Source organism: Scyliorhinus canicula, chromosome 12 (genome assembly GCF_902713615.1).
Source record: "Scyliorhinus canicula chromosome 12, sScyCan1.1, whole genome shotgun sequence".
NCBI classification, from domain to species: Eukaryota; Metazoa; Chordata; class Chondrichthyes; order Carcharhiniformes; family Scyliorhinidae; genus Scyliorhinus; species Scyliorhinus canicula.
Genome location: NC_052157.1, coordinates 3,667,016 through 3,684,881, shown reverse-complemented (window position 1 = coordinate 3,684,881; position 17,866 = coordinate 3,667,016). Strand labels below are relative to the sequence as shown.

Below are 17,866 nucleotides of genomic sequence, written 5' to 3'. Positions count from 1 at the left end.
TGCAGGTGACACTCAGATACAAAGACAAAAGAATCCGAGAGATCCTTATCATCATCCACAATCAAGAATGTCCCCCTTTAAGCTGAAAAGCCAATGTTGACCTCAGCCACCTACAGAAAATAGACAAGGTCAACCAGCAAGGGGCTGCTCCCAGATTTAACAAGGAATTCTTGACATTCTTTACCGATTGGGTTAAGTGAGGACGGTATACAGGATCACATTGAGGGACGATACAAAGTCAGTCCGCCTGTTCACACCATGGAAAATATCCCATCCACTCATGGAGCAAGTGCAGTAACAGCCGGATGAGATGATAAAAATGGGTGTCATCTCCCCCCTCACTCAGTGAATGGTGTCCTGGGACACTCCCAGTCCCAAATCCAAATTGGCCCATTCATATCGGTGTTGACTTGACACAGCTCAATAAAGCTGAGGTGAGAGAAGTCCATCTGATGTCCGCAATGGACAACAACCTGACCAAACTCTCTAAAAGCAGTGTTTCTAAAACTTGATGCTAACAGAGGCTTCTGGAAACTTCTGAGAGATGGAAAGTCCAGATTGCTGACCATATTCGTCATCCCCTTTGGCAGATTCTGCTTCAACCGCTGACAGGTCGGTCGGACTTCCACACTGGAAATCTTTCACAACACGTGTCGGACACATTGCCATATGGATGATGCTGTGGTCCACGGTTCAGCAGTGGAACAACGTGACAACAGACTCATAGCGGTTCCAGAACATTTGCAGGAAGTAACGCTGACACTGAATGGGAAATGTGAATTCTCCAAGATGTCTATTTGTCCTGAGGTTATATCATCAGCAACAAAGGCATCACTGTGGCCATCATCGGCTCTGGACCTCCAGAGGTTCCTGTGTATGGTGAACCCGTTGGCAAAATTTTCACCCAATCAGGCACAGGTCACATAACCCCTGCGGCACCTTTTCAATAAAGACCAGGCAAGGTGCTGTGATTGTACGAAGAGAAAGTGTTCATTATATCAAAGTCATGTTGCTCTCAACCAACATCCTAGCCCACTGTGACCCATCCCTGCCCGTCACCATAACAACGGATGTTCCATCGCTGAGTCTCGGTGCTGTCTTATTTCAGGGTGGATGTCACTGGCCAATGTATTACATGTCTGGAGGACTGTCAGACACAGAGACAAGATTGGCCATGGTTGAAAAAGAAGCTCTTGCAGTCATTTGGGAATGTGAGAAATTTTCTGACTACATTATTGGCCTAAAGGTCACAACTGAAACTGACCAGAAGTCACTGGGCTGACTGCTGGATGAGGAGTAACTGGCAGCGATGCCCTACAACCCCCTCCAGAATCAAGAGATTCCATCAGTGCCTCATGATGCTCACAAACAAGATGATTATCGTTCATGGAAAATACAAACAACAGCAGCCACTCTGTCCAGGGCCACAGTGGACCTTCCAATGAAACGTGATGTCAACCTGATCCAGCATCTCGAATCGTATTCCCAATTGGTGAGGAGAAACTGCTGGTGACCACAGGGAAACTGTAGCAAATCCGCAAGGAACAGATGTGAGAGGAGGAGTTTTCACACATCCGCCGTTCCTGTCAACAAGTGTGGCCACTGCAGAGGCCGAATGTTGAACAACAGAAGCATTTTAGCTGGTCTACAATGAGCAGCTGGTTTAGCACACTGGGCTAAATCGCTGGTTTTTAAAGCAGACCAAGGCAGGCCAGCAGCACGGTTCGATTCCCGTACCAGCCTCCCCGAACAGGCGGCGGAATGTGACGACTAGGGGCTTTTCACAGTAACTTCATTGAAGCCTACTCGTGACAATAAGCGATTTTCATTTCATTTCAGCCTCCCTTCAGTCAGAAATCCTCCAAAAAATACACCAGGGGCCCCTGGACGTTACCAATTTCAGAGCACGGGCCCAGTCCGCTTGGATTGGATTTGGGTTTATTGTCACGTGTATCGAAGTACAGTGAAAATTATTGTTCTGCGTTCAGTCCAGACAGATCGTCCCATACATGAAAAACTTAGGACATACGATAGATACACAATTTAAATACATAGGCACAGGCATTGGGTGAAGCATACAGGAGTGTACTGCTACTCAGATATGTAGAAAACTCAGTTCAGTTCATAAGAGGGTCATCCAGGAGTTTGGTAACAGCTGGGAAGGAGCTGTTTTTGAATCTGTTAGTGCGTGTCCTCAAAGTTCTGTATCTCCTGCCCGATGGAAGAAGTTGGAAGAGAGAATAGCCCGGATGGGAGGTAGGTTTGTGTGATGGACTGGGCTGTGTTCGCGCCTCTCTGTTGTTTCTTATGGTCTTGGCCGAGCGGTTGCCATGCCAGGCTGTGATGCAGCCAGATAGGATATTTTTTATGGTGCATTTGTGAAAGTTGTAAAGAGTTAATATGGACATGCTGAATTTCCTTTGTTTCCTGAGGAAGTATAGGCGCTGTTGTGCTTTCTTGGTGATAGCGTCGACGTGGGTGAACCAGGACAGATTGTTGGTGATGTGCACCCCTAGGAATTTGAAGCTGTCAACCATCTCCGCCTCAGCCCCTCGGTATATATTTGTATATATTCTCATTCCTGATGGACGTGATTCAACCAGTTGGATTTTTGTAACAACCCAGGGGTTTTACAGTTCAGCGCACAAATTACTTGTTGAATTCAGTTTCCTAATAAAGGCAGAAAATCCTGGATAAACTCAGCAGGTCTGGCAGCTTTTGTTTGAGTGCTTTTATCCCAATGCACCATTATGGGATTTAAATCAACAGCTTGATTGAGAAGCAAGCACCATTTCCACTGAACTATTTTACCCTGTAAACATGGCCACCATATTTCTAATGGTGATAATTAGGATACACCACATAGACTATCAAAGACTTTTAGCCTGGCTTTAAATTCAATGCCTAGAGATGAACGAATTGGCTACGTCACTCAGTCCCCATCGTTGTCCCAGTTGGAAAGAACTCTGCTTCTTTCGAACTCTGAGGAGAGATGCTGCCTGAAACATTAACCTCTCCTTTCCTGTCTGCTAGCTGCTTGGTTTTGTCTGGATGTTTTCTCTGATGAGGAAGCTGCTTGAGTCAATCGTCCTCAGATGCTCAAAGCCTGGTTAACCCTGGGTTCTCTTACAGGAGGACATCACCCTGCTAAAGGAGTTGAAAGTCAATCATTATCGCTTTTCTATCTCCTGGCCTCGAATCGTACCCACTGGAATCAAAGGTAACAGCTCTCATTTTGTGATCATGGTGGGCTTGGGAGTGGGGGGGGGGGGGGGGGGCTCCGGCCACGTGTGCCCGACACTTATGTCGCTAAATCGGGAGAATTGCGGGAGAGCCACAAAATGGGATTTGCGCAGGCATAAATCAGTTTACCGTTCTTTGTTTTTATAGCTCTTCTCAGTCCGCTAACTGTGAAGTATAGAATTAGAACAGTACAGCACAGAACAGGCCCTTCGGCCCTCGATGTTGTGCCGAGCAATGATCACCCTACTCAAACCCACGTATCCACCCTATACCCGTAACCCAACAACCCCCCGCTTAACCTTACTTTTTAGGACACTACGGGCAATTTAGCATGGCCAATCCACCTAACCCGCACATCTTTGGGTTCCTGTTTTCAGCAATTGTTGTTTCGAACGCAGTTTTTTTGAAGAGGTTTGTTCTGAACTGCTTCCTAGAAAGGCCTGGTGCCCTGAGTGCCAACTTGGTGCTACCCCTGGCACCCTGGTTTTGCCAACATGGCACTGCCCCCAGCACCCTGGCAGAGGCAGCATGGCACTGCCCCCAGCACCCTGGCAGAGGCAACATGGCACTGCCCCCAGCACCCTGGCAGGGGCAACATGGCACTTCCCCCAGCACCCTGGCAGAGGCAACATGGCACCGCCATGATGCCAGGGGCAGTACCAAGTTGGCACTCAGGGTTCCAGGAGGCAGTCAGGTTGGCACTGCTGGGGGAAGGGGGGGGGGGGGGGGGGCGCTGAGGTGTGAAGGTGTGACTTCCTCTTCCATCGGTTCATATCCTTCTACTGAGAAGAGACAACACTTTCACTGTATGTTCCGGCCACTTCAGATCCACCTGCCTTGTTCTTTTTTAAAATAAATTTAGAGTGCCCAATTCATTTTTTCCAATTAAGGGGCAATTTAGCGTGGCCAATCCACCTACCCTGCACATCTTTGGGATATGGGGGCCAAACCCACACAAACACGGGGAGAATGTGCAAACTCCACACGGACAGTGACCCAGAGCCGGGATCGAACCCGGGACCTCGCCACCGTGAGACCGCAGTGCTACCACTGCGCCACCGTGCTGCTCGCACCTGCCTTGTCTAAGTCTACTTACTGCACTCTGAAAATCACTCTGCCCCCCGCAGAAGATTTCAGGTCTTCCTGCCAATGAGATTCTGTGTGTTAAGGTACAAACTCCCAGCTGCCCGCTGACTTCCCGGCTTTTCCGTTCTCTCAGCATCTACCTCTAAGGCTAATCCCCCTAAGCGTTTCCCTCACAGGATTAATGCCTGTGAAGCAGCCTCTGCACACTCGTGGGAGGAGATCGCCACCAGGTGAAAATGTGCAGACAGCGCAGGAAGACTGGAGGAAGGATTTAAGAAGGGATGGCTGGTGGAGAAAATCTTTAATGTTGTCAAATAACTTTGTTTCCCTTTTAAGTCACAGTTTGTTTCTCATCTCTCCACGTTGTACAGCTGAGCGAGTCAATGACAAAGGAATCATGCACTATAACGAGCTCATAAACACCCTCCTGGAGAATAAGATCCAGCCCATAGCAACTCTGTACCATGGAGACCTCCCTCAGGTTTGTGAAAAAAACATTTTGAACACCGTTTGGAGCGTGCTGACATCTGTGTGAGTCACAAAAACTGCAGAGGTTCAAGGAGAAGGCACACCATCACCTCCTCGGGGCAACCGAGGGTGAGCAATAAATGGCAGAATTACCAATGACCCCCCCACATCCCAAAAATGATTTTAAAAGCCCAGAGCTAAGGCTGAACACTAAACATCGACAGCCCCTACAAATTCTAAGTATTTTATGGTTTTTATTGCAATTTTGTCTTCCTCTCTTGATCATGGAGAGTTTGAGTTCTATGAACACAGGACAGACCTCACCCATGTGGCCATATTTCGTGGATTTCTTTCAAAGGATCGTGTCTTTTTATTGAGAGGACAGCGATGTTACTCTTTATCCGTGATTCTACGGCCCTGACTAAACCTTCTATATTCCATGAAGTAGGTCAGTTACTATGTTCTATTAGGACTCCGGTATGATAATCCCCACAATGTGCAATTTATAAGACCGTGAGGGAAGATTACTAAACCGCAGCAGTGATAACACTGACCAGGAGATATCTTTTATGTTAAAACCAACTTTAATTTAAACACAGAATCAATCACATTAGCAATACAGTAATATATTTCAGTTAAATAGTTCTTAAATAAAAGGGGAATAAAACGTTCACTGCATATCTACATCTGCCACTGTATATTCCAATTAAGCTGCCCAATACAGTTCAAATGCCACTTATAAGGGAGTGCAGCGAAGGTTTACCAGACTGATTCCAGGGATGGCGGGACTGTCATATGAGGAGAGATTGACTAGGTTGGGATTTTTCTCGCTGGAGTTCAGAAGAATGAGGGGAGATCTCATAGAGACTTATAAAATTCTAACAGGACTAAACAGGGTAGATGCAGGGAAGATGTTACCAATGATGGGTGTGTCCAGAACCAGGGGTCACAGCCTGAGGATTCAGAGTAAACCATTTTGGACAGAGATAAGGAGACATTTCTTCACCCAAAGAGTGGTGAGCCTGTGGAATTCATTACCACAGGAAATAGTTGATGCTAAAACATTGAATATATTCAAGAGGCGGCTGGATATAGCACTTGGGGGGGAATGGGATCAAAGGTTATGGGGAGAAAGCAGGATTAGGCTATTGAGTTGGATGATCAGCCATGATCGTAATGAATGGTGGAGCAGGCTCGTAGGGCCAAAAGGCCTCTTCCTGCTCCTATCTTCTATGTATCTATGTATGTATGTATAAATAAAATTAACAGTCAGGGTTACTTGGGCCTCTATGCAGACCTGTGGAGAGAGGCCCTTTCAGGAACAACCCTGAAAATTCTTGTTAGACAAAAATATTATGGCAAGTGAAAAAATACAGACAGTCCTGGCTCCTCCCATTAATTACATTATCTGGATCCCAAACATAAGGTATTCTCCAGTCTCATTCCATAAGATGTCCCATTACTTGCTTAGATAGGACTAAACACAATCTCCCATAAATGTTCTACAACCGGGGGAGTCTAAACTAATTTGTCAGGGGGCTGGGAAAACGAGCTGTAGTCCAGAAGCCAGTGTTGAGAGTAGTGAGGTACTGAGGAGGGTATCAAGGTCGCAGGAGTGCACCGGCAGAGAGAAAGGTGGGTTGAAGTGTGCCTACTTCAATGCAAGGAGCATCCGGAATAAGGTAGGTGAACTTGGAGCATGGATTGGTACTTGGGACTACGATGTTGTGGCCATTACAGAGACATGGTTAGAACAGGGACAGGAATGGTTGTTGGAAGTTCCAGGGTATAGATGTGTCAGTAAGAGTATGGAAGGTGGTAAAAGAGGTGGAGGAGTAGCATTGTTAATCAAGGATAGTTTAACGGCTGCAGAAAGGCAGTTTGAAGGGGATTTGACTACTGAGGTAATATGGGCCGAAGTTAAAAATAGGAAAGGAGCGGTCATGTTGTTAGGAGTTTTCTATAGGCCCCCAAATAGTAATAGAGATGTGGAGGAAGAAATTGCAAAACAGATTATGGATAGGTGTGGAGGTCTCAGGGTAGTTTTCATGGGTCAGGGGCTGGTTTAGCACAGGGCTAAAGAGCTGACTTTTAAAGCAGACGAAGGCAGGCCAGCAGCACGGTTCAATTCCCGTACCAGCCTCCCTGAACAGGCGCCGGAATGTGGCGACTCGGGGCTTTTCACAGTAACTTCATTTGAAGCCTACTTGTGACAATAAGCGATTTTCATTTTATTTCATTGATGACTTTAACTTTCCAAATATTGATTGGAACCTCTATAGGTCGAACAGTTTGGATGGGGCAGTTTTTGTACAGTGTGTGCAGGAGGGTTTCCTGACACAATATGTGGATAGGCTGACAAGAGGGGGGACCACATTGGATTTGGTACTGGGTAATGAACCGGGCCAAGTGTTAGATTTGTTTGTGGGAGAGCACTTTGGAGATAGTGACCACAATTCGGTGTCTTTCACTATTGCAATGGAGAGGGATAGGGCCATACGCAGGGCAAGGTTTATAATTGGGGGAGGGGTAATTATGATGCGATTAGGCAAGAATTAGGGAGCATAAGATGGGAACAGAAACTGTCAGGGAAATGAACAAATGACAAGTGGAGCTTGTTCAAGGAACAAATACTGCGTGTCCTTGATAGGTATGTCCCTGTCAGGCAGGGAGGAAATGGCCGTGTGAGGGAACAATGGTTCACAAAAGAGGTTGAATGTCTTGTCAAGAGGCAAAAGGAAGCGTATGTAAGGATGAGAAAACAAGGTTCAGTTGGGTCACTTGTGGGTTACAAGGTAGCAAGGAATGAGCTAAAAAAAGGGCTGAGGAGAGCTAGGAGGGGGCGTGAGAAGTCCTTGGTGGGTCGGATCAAGGAAAACCCCAAGGCTTTTTACTCTTATGTGAGAAATAAAAGAATGACCAGGGTGAGGTTAGGGCTGGTCAAGGACAGGAAGGCCAAGAACCTGTGAATGGAGTCAGAAGAAATAGGAGAGGTGTTGAATGAATACTTTTTTTAGTGTTCACCAAGGAGAGGGGCCATGTTTTTGAGGATGAGAGTGTGATACAGGCGGGTAGGCTGGAGGAGGTGGATGTTCTGAGGAAGGATGTATTAGCAATTTTGCAAAACCTGAGGGTCGACAAGTCCCCTGGGCCAGATGGGATATATCCAAGGATTCTTTGGGAGGCAAGGGATGAGATTGCAGAGCCTTTGGCTTTGATCTTTGGTTCCTCACTGTCCACGGGGATAGTGCCAGAGGACTGGAGAGTGGTGAATGTTGCTCCTCTGTTCAAGAAAGGGAATAGGAATGACCCTGGTAATTATAGGCCAGTTAGTCTTACTTCGGTGGTCGGTAAGTTAATGGAAAAGGTCCTGAAGGTTAGGATTTATGACCATTTGGAAAGATGCAGCTTAGTCCGGGATAGCCAACATGGATTCGTTAAGGGTAAGTCTTGCCTCACAAATTTGATTGAATTCATTGAGGAGGTAACTGAGTGTGTAGCTGAAGGTAGAGCAGTTGATGTCGTATACATGGATTTTAGTAAGGCGTTTGATAAGGTTCCCCATGGTCGGCTCATGACGAAAGTAAGGAGGTGTGGGATAGAGGGAAATTTGGCCAATTGGATAAGTAACTGGCTATCACATAGAAGACAGCAGGTGGTGGTGGATGGAAAATTTTCAGACTGGAGACCAGTTACCAGCGGTGTACCACAGGGATCAGTGCTGGGTCCTCTGCTATTTGTGATTTTTATCAGGCTGAAGGGTGGGTCAGTAAATTTGCTGATGACACCAAGATTGGTGGAGTAGTGGATGAGGTGGAGGGCTGTTGTAGGCTGCAAAGAGACATTGATAGGATGCAGAGCTGGGCCAAAAAATGGCAGATGGAGTTTAACCCTGATAAGCGCGAGGTGATTCATTTTGGTCGAAAACATTTGAATGCGGATTACAGGGTCAACGGCAGGGTTCTGAGGAATGTGGAGGAACAGAGAGATCTTGGGGTTCATGTCCACAGATCTCTGAAGGTTGCCACACAAGTGGATATAGCCATGAAGAAGGCCGATAGTGTGTTAGCGTTTATTAACAGGGGGCTTGAGTTTAAGAGCCGCGGGGTTATGCTGCAACTATACATGACCCTGGTGAGACCACATTTGGAGTATTGTGTGCAGTTCTGGTCACCTCATTATAGGAAGGATGTGGAAGCATTGGAAAGGGTGCAAAGGAGATTTACCAGGATGCTGCCTGGTTTGCAGGATAGATCTTATGAGGAAAGGTTGAGGGAGCTAGGGCTTTTCTCTTTGGAGTGGAGGAGGATGAGAGGCGACTCAATAGAGGTTTATAAGATGATGAGAGGGATAGATAGAGTGGACGTTCAGAGATTATTTCCTCGGGTGGATGTAGCTGTTACAAGGGGGCATAACTATAAGGTTCAGGGTGGGAGATGTAGGCGGGATATCCGAGGTAGGTTCTTTACTCAGAGAGTGGTTAGGGTGTGGAATGGACTGCCCGCTGTGATAGTGGAGTCGGACACTTTAGGAACTTTCAAGCGGTTATTGGATAGGCACATGGAGCACACCAGAATGACAGGGAGTGGGATAGCTTGATCTTGGTTTCGGACAATGCTCGGCACAACATCGAGGGCCAAAGGGCCTGTTCTGTGCTGTACTGTTCTATGTTCTATGTAACCCAGTGAACCTCCTAAACATAAACAATGTTCCATTCGTCATTTCTCTGTAAGTAAGTAAACAATTGAAATCAATGATAATCTCACTTTTATTACCCCTGAATCACAGCTTTAGCAGACAGACTGCCTGTATGTGTTTGAACCCAGGGTTTTTAATAACATTACTGTGACAAAATATAAAATATAGTATATAACAATTTCTTACATTCATCACTGTTCCCAGGTGAGTGCAAATCTTCCTGACATTTGTAAGGTTATAAATCCACAGATCAGTGCTGACCCCAAGCCTTTCCTGGCCCCACACTCTCAGAGGATGATATCGTCCAGCTTTGCCCTCACCAGGGGCTGGTTTAGCACAGTGGGCTAAACAGCTGGCTTGTAATGTAGAAAAAGGCCAGCAGCACGGGTTCAATTCCCGTACCAGCCTCCTCGAACAGGTGCCGGAATGTGGCGACTAGGGGATTTTCACAGTAACTTCATTGAAGCCTACCTGTGACAATAAGCGATTTTCATTTTCACATTGGAGCTCACTGAGGCTAAGGGATATTTTGGTTGATCCCAATCATATCCTCACCAGGCAACAAGTTCCTGCCATCAAGATTCACTGGATAGTAATCGGGAGTGGGAATTTAGTTTTGATCACCAAGGTGTTTATTTTGTTGGAAGTTTTATCTGTGTCTATGCAAGCCTGGAAGAGTTGGTAAACTCTTCAGAGTTCATTGGGGGGAACAGACATGATGGGTCAAATGGCCTTTTTGAATTGAATGTTTATCTTCCTGGAACTGACAATACTCTATCATCATTGCTATTGTAGGCGCTTCAAGACAGATACGGAGGCTGGCAGAACAACAGTCTGATCAACTTCTTCAATGATTATGCCAACTTGTGTTTTGAGAGGTTTGGTGACCGTGTGAAACACTGGATAACTTTCAATAATCCTTGGGTACGTTCCAGTGTGATTTGGTTTAATGGACATTAAATATTGCAGTTTTAAACATTTTAGTTAATTTATTTCCTTTATGTAGGAATAATGGATTGAGATTTATATCTGTGTCTAAGGTATTTTTGGGATGGCCCATTTAAGAATACATATCCCATCTCAGGTAAGGGAACCATTCCATTCTTAGGTTTCTAAAGATGCCATGATTTCGGTAACTCTGTTTCTCCACAGACTCTGCCGGACCTGCAGAGTTTATCCAGCATTTTCTGGTTTTATTTCTGATTTTGCTATTTTCAGCTTCCTGCTTTTATTCCTGAATTTAAAAGGACAAACTGAGAAAGAAATTCCTCATAAGGAGCTCCCCCTTTCGTTGGTGGTGAATAAAAACATCTAAAGGCCCTCGCGTGAAATCTAATTTTCTCCCTGATTTATTCTGAACACCCCAACTCAGTTACAGGAAGAAGTTAATTGGATGCTTTCCAAAGCGATCAAGAACTGAAATCAACAGTTCTGTGGGGGCACTTCTTCCTTCCGCGCCGGCCCCTGTAGGGCTCCTCCGTGGCCGTCGCGGAGAAGAAAACCCTCTGCGCATATGGCAAAATACAACGGCCGGTCTGCGCATGCCAATGACTCCGGCGCCAACGACTCCGGCACCAACGACTCCGGCACCAACGGACCCCCAAGGTGAGGAATTCTCACCTGTCTCGGGGGCTAGGTGGACGGGGAGGGGATGGCGCGCTCCAGCCGGCGCCGAAGGGACTGCGTGAGTTCGTGCGAGCGCAGAACGGTCGTCATGATCTTGCGCATGCGCGGAACTGCGGGCATGATTCCGCGCATGCGCAGACCGGCCGTTGCATTTTGCCATATGCGCAGGGGGTTCCCTTCTACGCGACAGCCATGGCGGAGCCCTACAGGGGCCGGCGCGGAAGGAAGAAGTGCCCCCATGGAACAGGCTCGCCCACAGAACGGTGGGCCCCGATTGCGGGCCAGGTCACTGTGCACCCCCCCCCGGGTCGGATCCTCCCCATGCCCCCCCCCCCCCCCCCCCCCCCGAGGACCGCCCACGCCGACTTACCTGCCAGGTCCCACCGGGTGGGACCGTGCGTAACCCACGCCGGCAGGGCTGGCCAAAATCGGACAGCCGCTCAGCCCATCGGGTTCCGGAGAATCGAGGGGGGTGGGGCGCTGCCAACGGTGTCCGATCGGCATGGCGTGAGTCCCGCCCCCGCCCGAAAAACGGCGCTGGAGAATACAGCAGCCAGCGTTGGGGCGGCGGGGCGGGATTCGTACCGCCCAAGAAGCTTATTGAGCCATTTAAATTTTTACCAAGGTTGGAACTTTATTACATCGGCCCAAATAATGGTAGAGCTCCCAATTTCACATAAACCCAGAAAGAAGTAAGCTGTCAGTAAGTTGGTTTTTAGCTTCTCCTGTTAAAGAATTATTCTTATTTGATTAACCTTTTCTTATCAGATTGTTCTGAGGTTGAGTTTTAACCACTGGTCAAAGTCTCAGATATCTAAAACCTGGAACCAGAGTGCGAGCTTGGCGACACCATTGTCAAAGTGACCTACAGTACTCCCACCTCAGATGGTGATAGAGTTCCCCTTTATATTGTGGCTTATCGCATCTCTCAGGATCATCTCAAAGTCTCCACATACATGACCTGTAGGGCAGTGACACGGTTATGTGGACAAACATGGCAGCCATTTTCACAGTAACACCCCACAAAAAGTAAAGACTTCCATGTTTTCCCATCAATATTACTTTCAAGTATAATATTTAAAGAGCATTAAAAATCTTTTTGAAATGAAGATTCATTGCGACTGCTTGAGGTCAAAACCTTTCTGGGGGCTGGTTTAGCACAGTGGGCTAAACAGCTGGCTTGTAATGCAGAACAAGGCAGCAGCGCGGGTTCAATTCCCGTACCAGCCTCTCCGAACAGGCGCCGGAATGTGGCGACTAGGGGCTTTTCGCAGTAACTTCATTGAAGCCGACTCGTGACAATAAGCAATTATTATTATTATTCTTTTAATGTAACTTTTTAAATTATTTCTTCTGTTCAAGCCAATCCAACACTCTTGCCTGAGGTTTATCTGTTGTGTGTGGCTTAGGAATTGAGGACGTAGATAACAATGAATTGCATGAAAATAGAATCGAAAAAAACAAAGATTTATTGATTCGTTTGTGAATTGTTTCTGAAATAGATGAAGTAGCAAAGTTCCTTAGCTCAATCACAACACTTCACATTCTATATTGGAGGGTCCTAACTGCAGTCTGTGGGTCTTGTGTTTCTTTATCACGAACTGGTTTTATTCTGCATGAATTATGTCCACTGGCAGATTTAGAAAGGGTTGTTCTTGACACTGCTGCCTCAATGGTCCATAAATTCTAGGTCAAAACACTGGGAACTGTCAGGGCTGGCAGATTGAGATATCCACACATTAACAGGAACACTAGTACAAATTTAATCTGAGGCGTGTGAGGCACTTTAGTAGCCATGGAGACAAACACCTTGGACACGCTAATTATCTAGTAACTGTGATGTAACTTCTACATTTGGCACATATACCCTACATGGTGCAAAATGATGGCAGGAACTCGAGGAATCTTCTGCCTCATCAACGGGGACCTTGAGTCCTAACACAGCAGACAGACATCCTAACTCACTGCTTCCTAACACAGCAGACAGACATCCTAACTCACTGCTTCCTAACACAGCAGACATCCTAACTCACTGCTTCCTAACACAGCACACAGACATCCTAACTCACTGCTTCCTAACACAGCACACAGACATCCTAACTCACTGCTTCCTAACACAGCAGAGAGACATCCTAACTCACTGCTTCCTAACACAGCAGACAGACATCCTAACTCACTGCTTCCTAACACAGCAGACAGACATCCTAACTCACTGCTTCCTAACACAGCAGACAGACATCCTAACTCACTGCTTCCTAACACAGCACACAGACATCCTAACTCACTGCTTCCTAACACAGCAGACAGACATCCTAACTCACTGCTTCCTAACACAGCAGACAGACATCCTAACTCACTGCTTCCTAACACAGCACACAGACATCCTAACTCACTGCTTCCTAACACAGCACACAGACATCCTAACTCACTGCTTCCTAACACAGCAGAGATACATCCTAACTCACTGCTTCCTAACACAGCAAACAGACATCCTAACTCACTGCTTCCTAACACAGCACACAGACATCCTAACTCACTGCTTCCTAACACAGCAGACAGACATCCTAACTCACTGCTTCCTAACACAGCAGAGAGACATCCTAACTCACTGCTTCCTAACACAGCAGACAGACATCCTAACTCACTGCTTCCTAACACAGCAGAGATACATCCTAACTCACTGCTTCCTAACACAGCAGACAGACATCCTAACTCACTGCTTCCTAACGCAGCAGAGAGACATCCTAACTCACTGCTTCCTAACACAGCACACAGACATCCTAACTCACTGCTTCCTAACACAGCACACAGACATCCTAACTCACTGCTTCCTAACACAGCAGACATCCTAACTCACTGCTTCCTAACACAGCAGAGATACATCCTAACTCACTGCTTCCTAACACAGCAGAGATACATCCTAACTCACTGCTTCCTAACACAGCAGACAGACATCCTAACTCACTGCTTCCTAACACAGCAGAGATACATCCTAACTCACTGCTTCCTAACACAGCACACAGACATCCTAACTCACTGCTTCCTAACACAGCAGGCAGACATCCTAACTCACTGCTTCCTAACACAGCACACAGACATCCTAACTCACTGCTTCCTAACACAGCACACAGACATCCTAACTCACTGCTTCCTAACACAGCAGACAGACATCCTAACTCACTGCTTCCTAACACAGCAGACAGACATCCTAACTCACTGCTTCCTAACACAGCAGAGATACATCCTAACTCACTGCTTCCTAACACAGCAGGCATCCTAACTCACTGCTTCCTAACACAGCAGACAGACATCCTAACTCACTGCTTCCTAACACAGCAGAGATACATCCTAACTCACTGCTTCCTAACGCAGCAGGCATCCTAACTCACTGCTTCCTAACACAGCAGATATACATCCTAACTCACTGCTTCCTAACGCAGCAGGCATCCTAACTCACTGCTTCCTAACACAGCACACAGACATCCTAACTCACTGCTTCCTAACACAGCAGGCATCCTAACTCACTGCTTCCTAACACAGCAGAGATACATCCTAACTCACTGCTTCCTAACACAGCAGAGATACATCCTAACTCACTGCTTCCTAACACAGCAGGCATCCTAACTCACTGCTTCCTAACACAGCACACAGACATCCTAACTCACTGCTTCCTAACACAGCAGACAGACATCCTAACTCACTGCTTCCTAACACAGCAGAGATACATCCTAACTCACTGCTTCCTAACACAGCAGAGATACATCCTAACTCACTGCTTCCTAACACAGCAGAGATACATCCTAACTCACTGCTTCCTAACACAGCACACAGACATCCTAACTCACTGCTTCCTAACACAGCAGACATCCTAACTCACTGCTTCCTAACACAGCACACAGACATCCTAACTCACTGCTTCCTAACACAGCAGGCATCCTAACTCACTGCTTCCTAACACAGCACACAGACATCCTAACTCACTGCTTCCTAACACAGCAGGCATCCTAACTCACTGCTTCCTAACACAGCAGAGATACATCCTAACTCACTGCTTCCTAACACAGCAGACAGACATCCTAACTCACTGCTTCCTAACACAGCAGACATCCTAACTCACTGCTTCCTAACACAGCAGAGATACATCCTAACTCACTGCTTCCTAACACAGCAGACAGACATCCTAACTCACTGCTTCCTAACACAGCACACAGACATCCTAACTCACTGCTTCCTAACACAGCAGACAGACATCCTAACTCACTGCTTCCTAACACAGCACACAGACATCCTAACTCACTGCTTCCTAACACAGCACACAGACATCCTAACTCACTGCTTCCTAACACAGCACACAGACATCCTAACTCACTGCTTCCTAACACAGCAGACAGACATCCTAACTCACTGCTTCCTAACACAGCAGGCAGACATCCTAACTCACTGCTTCCTAACACAGCACACAGACATCCTAACTCACTGCTTCCTAACACAGCACACAGACATCCTAACTCACTGCTTCCTAACACAGCACACAGACATCCTAACTCACTGCTTCCTAACACAGCACACAGACATCCTAACTCACTGCTTCCTAACACAGCACACAGACATCCTAACTCACTGCTTCCTAACACAGCACACAGACATCCTAACTCACTGCTTCCTAACACAGCAGACAGACATCCTAACTCACTGCTTCCTAACACAGCACACAGACATCCTAACTCACTGCTTCCTAACACAGCAGACAGACATCCTAACTCACTGCTTCCTAACACAGCAGACAGACATCCTAACTCACTGCTTCCTAACACAGCAGGCAGACATCCTAACTCACTGCTTCCTAACACAGCAGAGATACATCCTAACTCACTGCTTCCTAACACAGCACACAGACATCCTAACTCACTGCTTCCTAACACAGCAGACATCCTAACTCACTGCTTCCTAACACAGCACACAGACATCCTAACTCACTGCTTCCTAACACAGCAGACAGACATCCTAACTCACTGCTTCCTAACACAGCAGACAGACATCCTAACTCACTGCTTCCTAACACAGCAGACAGACATCCTAACTCACTGCTTCCTAACACAGCAGAGATACATCCTAACTCACTGCTTCCTAACACAGCAGGCAGACATCCTAACTCACTGCTTCCTAACACAGCAGAGATACATCCTAACTCACTGCTTCCTTACACAGCAGGCAGACATCCTAACTCACTGCTTCCTAACACAGCACACAGACATCCTAACTCACTGCTTCCTAACACAGCACACAGACATCCTAACTCACTGCTTCCTAACACAGCAGACATCCTAACTCACTGCTTCCTAACACAGCAGACATCCTAACTCACTGCTTCCTAACACAGCACACAGACATCCTAACTCACTGCTTCCTAACACAGCAGGCATCCTAACTCACTGCTTCCTAACACAGCAGACATCCTAACTCACTGCTTCCTAACACAGCACACAGACATCCTAACTCACTGCTTCCTAACACAGCAGACATCCTAACTCACTGCTTCCTAACACAGCAGAGAGACATCCTAACTCACTGCTTCCTAACACAGCACACAGACATCCTAACTCACTGCTTCCTAACACAGCACACAGACATCCTAACTCACTGCTTCCTAACACAGCAGGCATCCTAACTCACTGCTTCCTAACACAGCAGAGATACATCCTAACTCACTGCTTCCTAACACAGCAGACATCCTAACTCACTGCTTCCTAACACAGCAGAGAGACATCCTAACTCACTGCTTCCTAACACAGCAGACAGACATCCTAACTCACTGCTTCCTAACACAGCAGAGATACATCCTAACTCACTGCTTCCTAACACAGCACACAGACATCCTAACTCACTGCTTCCTAACACAGCACACAGACATCCTAACTCACTGCTTCCTAACACAGCAGACATCCTAACTCACTGCTTCCTAACACAGCAGACAGACATCCTAACTCACTGCTTCCTAACACAGCACACAGACATCCTAACTCACTGCTTCCTAACACAGCAGACATCCTAACTCACTGCTTCCTAACACAGCAGACAGACATCCTAACTCACTGCTTCCTAACACAGCAGACATCCTAACTCACTGCTTCCTAACACAGCACACAGACATCCTAACTCACTGCTTCCTAACACAGCAGGCATCCTAACTCACTGCTTCCTAACACAGCAGACATCCTAACTCACTGCTTCCTAACACAGCAGAGAGACATCCTAACTCACTGCTTCCTAACACAGCACACAGACATCCTAACTCACTGCTTCCTAACACAGCAGACAGACATCCTAACTCACTGCTTCCTAACACAGCACACAGACATCCTAACTCACTGCTTCCTAACACAGCAGACAGACATCCTAACTCACTGCTTCCTAACACAGCAGAGATACATCCTAACTCACTGCTTCCTAACACAGCAGACAGACATCCTAACTCACTGCTTCCTAACACAGCAGACATCCTAACTCACTGCTTCCTAACACAGCAGAGAGACATCCTAACTCACTGCTTCCTAACACAGCAGACAGACATCCTAACTCACTGCTTCCTAACACAGCAGACAGACATCCTAACTCACTGCTTCCTAACACAGCACACAGACATCCTAACTCACTGCTTCCTAACACAGCAGACATCCTAACTCACTGCTTCCTAACACAGCAGACAGACATCCTAACTCACTGCTTCCTAACACAGCAGAGATAC

General features: G+C 46.8%; 1 protein-coding gene across 4 annotated transcripts in view; it reads left to right on the top strand.

The window, feature by feature from the left end:
- The window catches only part of LOC119974200 (lactase-like protein), a 75,993-nt gene that overhangs the window by 11,064 nt on the left and 47,063 nt on the right, over nt 1-17,866 (top strand). For all 4 annotated transcript variants that reach the window (XM_038812925.1, XM_038812923.1, XM_038812926.1 and 1 more), the window contains exons 4-6: nt 3,133-3,220; nt 4,701-4,810; nt 10,291-10,419. In XM_038812925.1, coding sequence (XP_038668853.1) covers nt 3,133-3,220; nt 4,701-4,810; nt 10,291-10,419 — 327 coding nt within the window. The remainder of the gene's footprint in view (nt 1-3,132; nt 3,221-4,700; nt 4,811-10,290; nt 10,420-17,866) is intronic.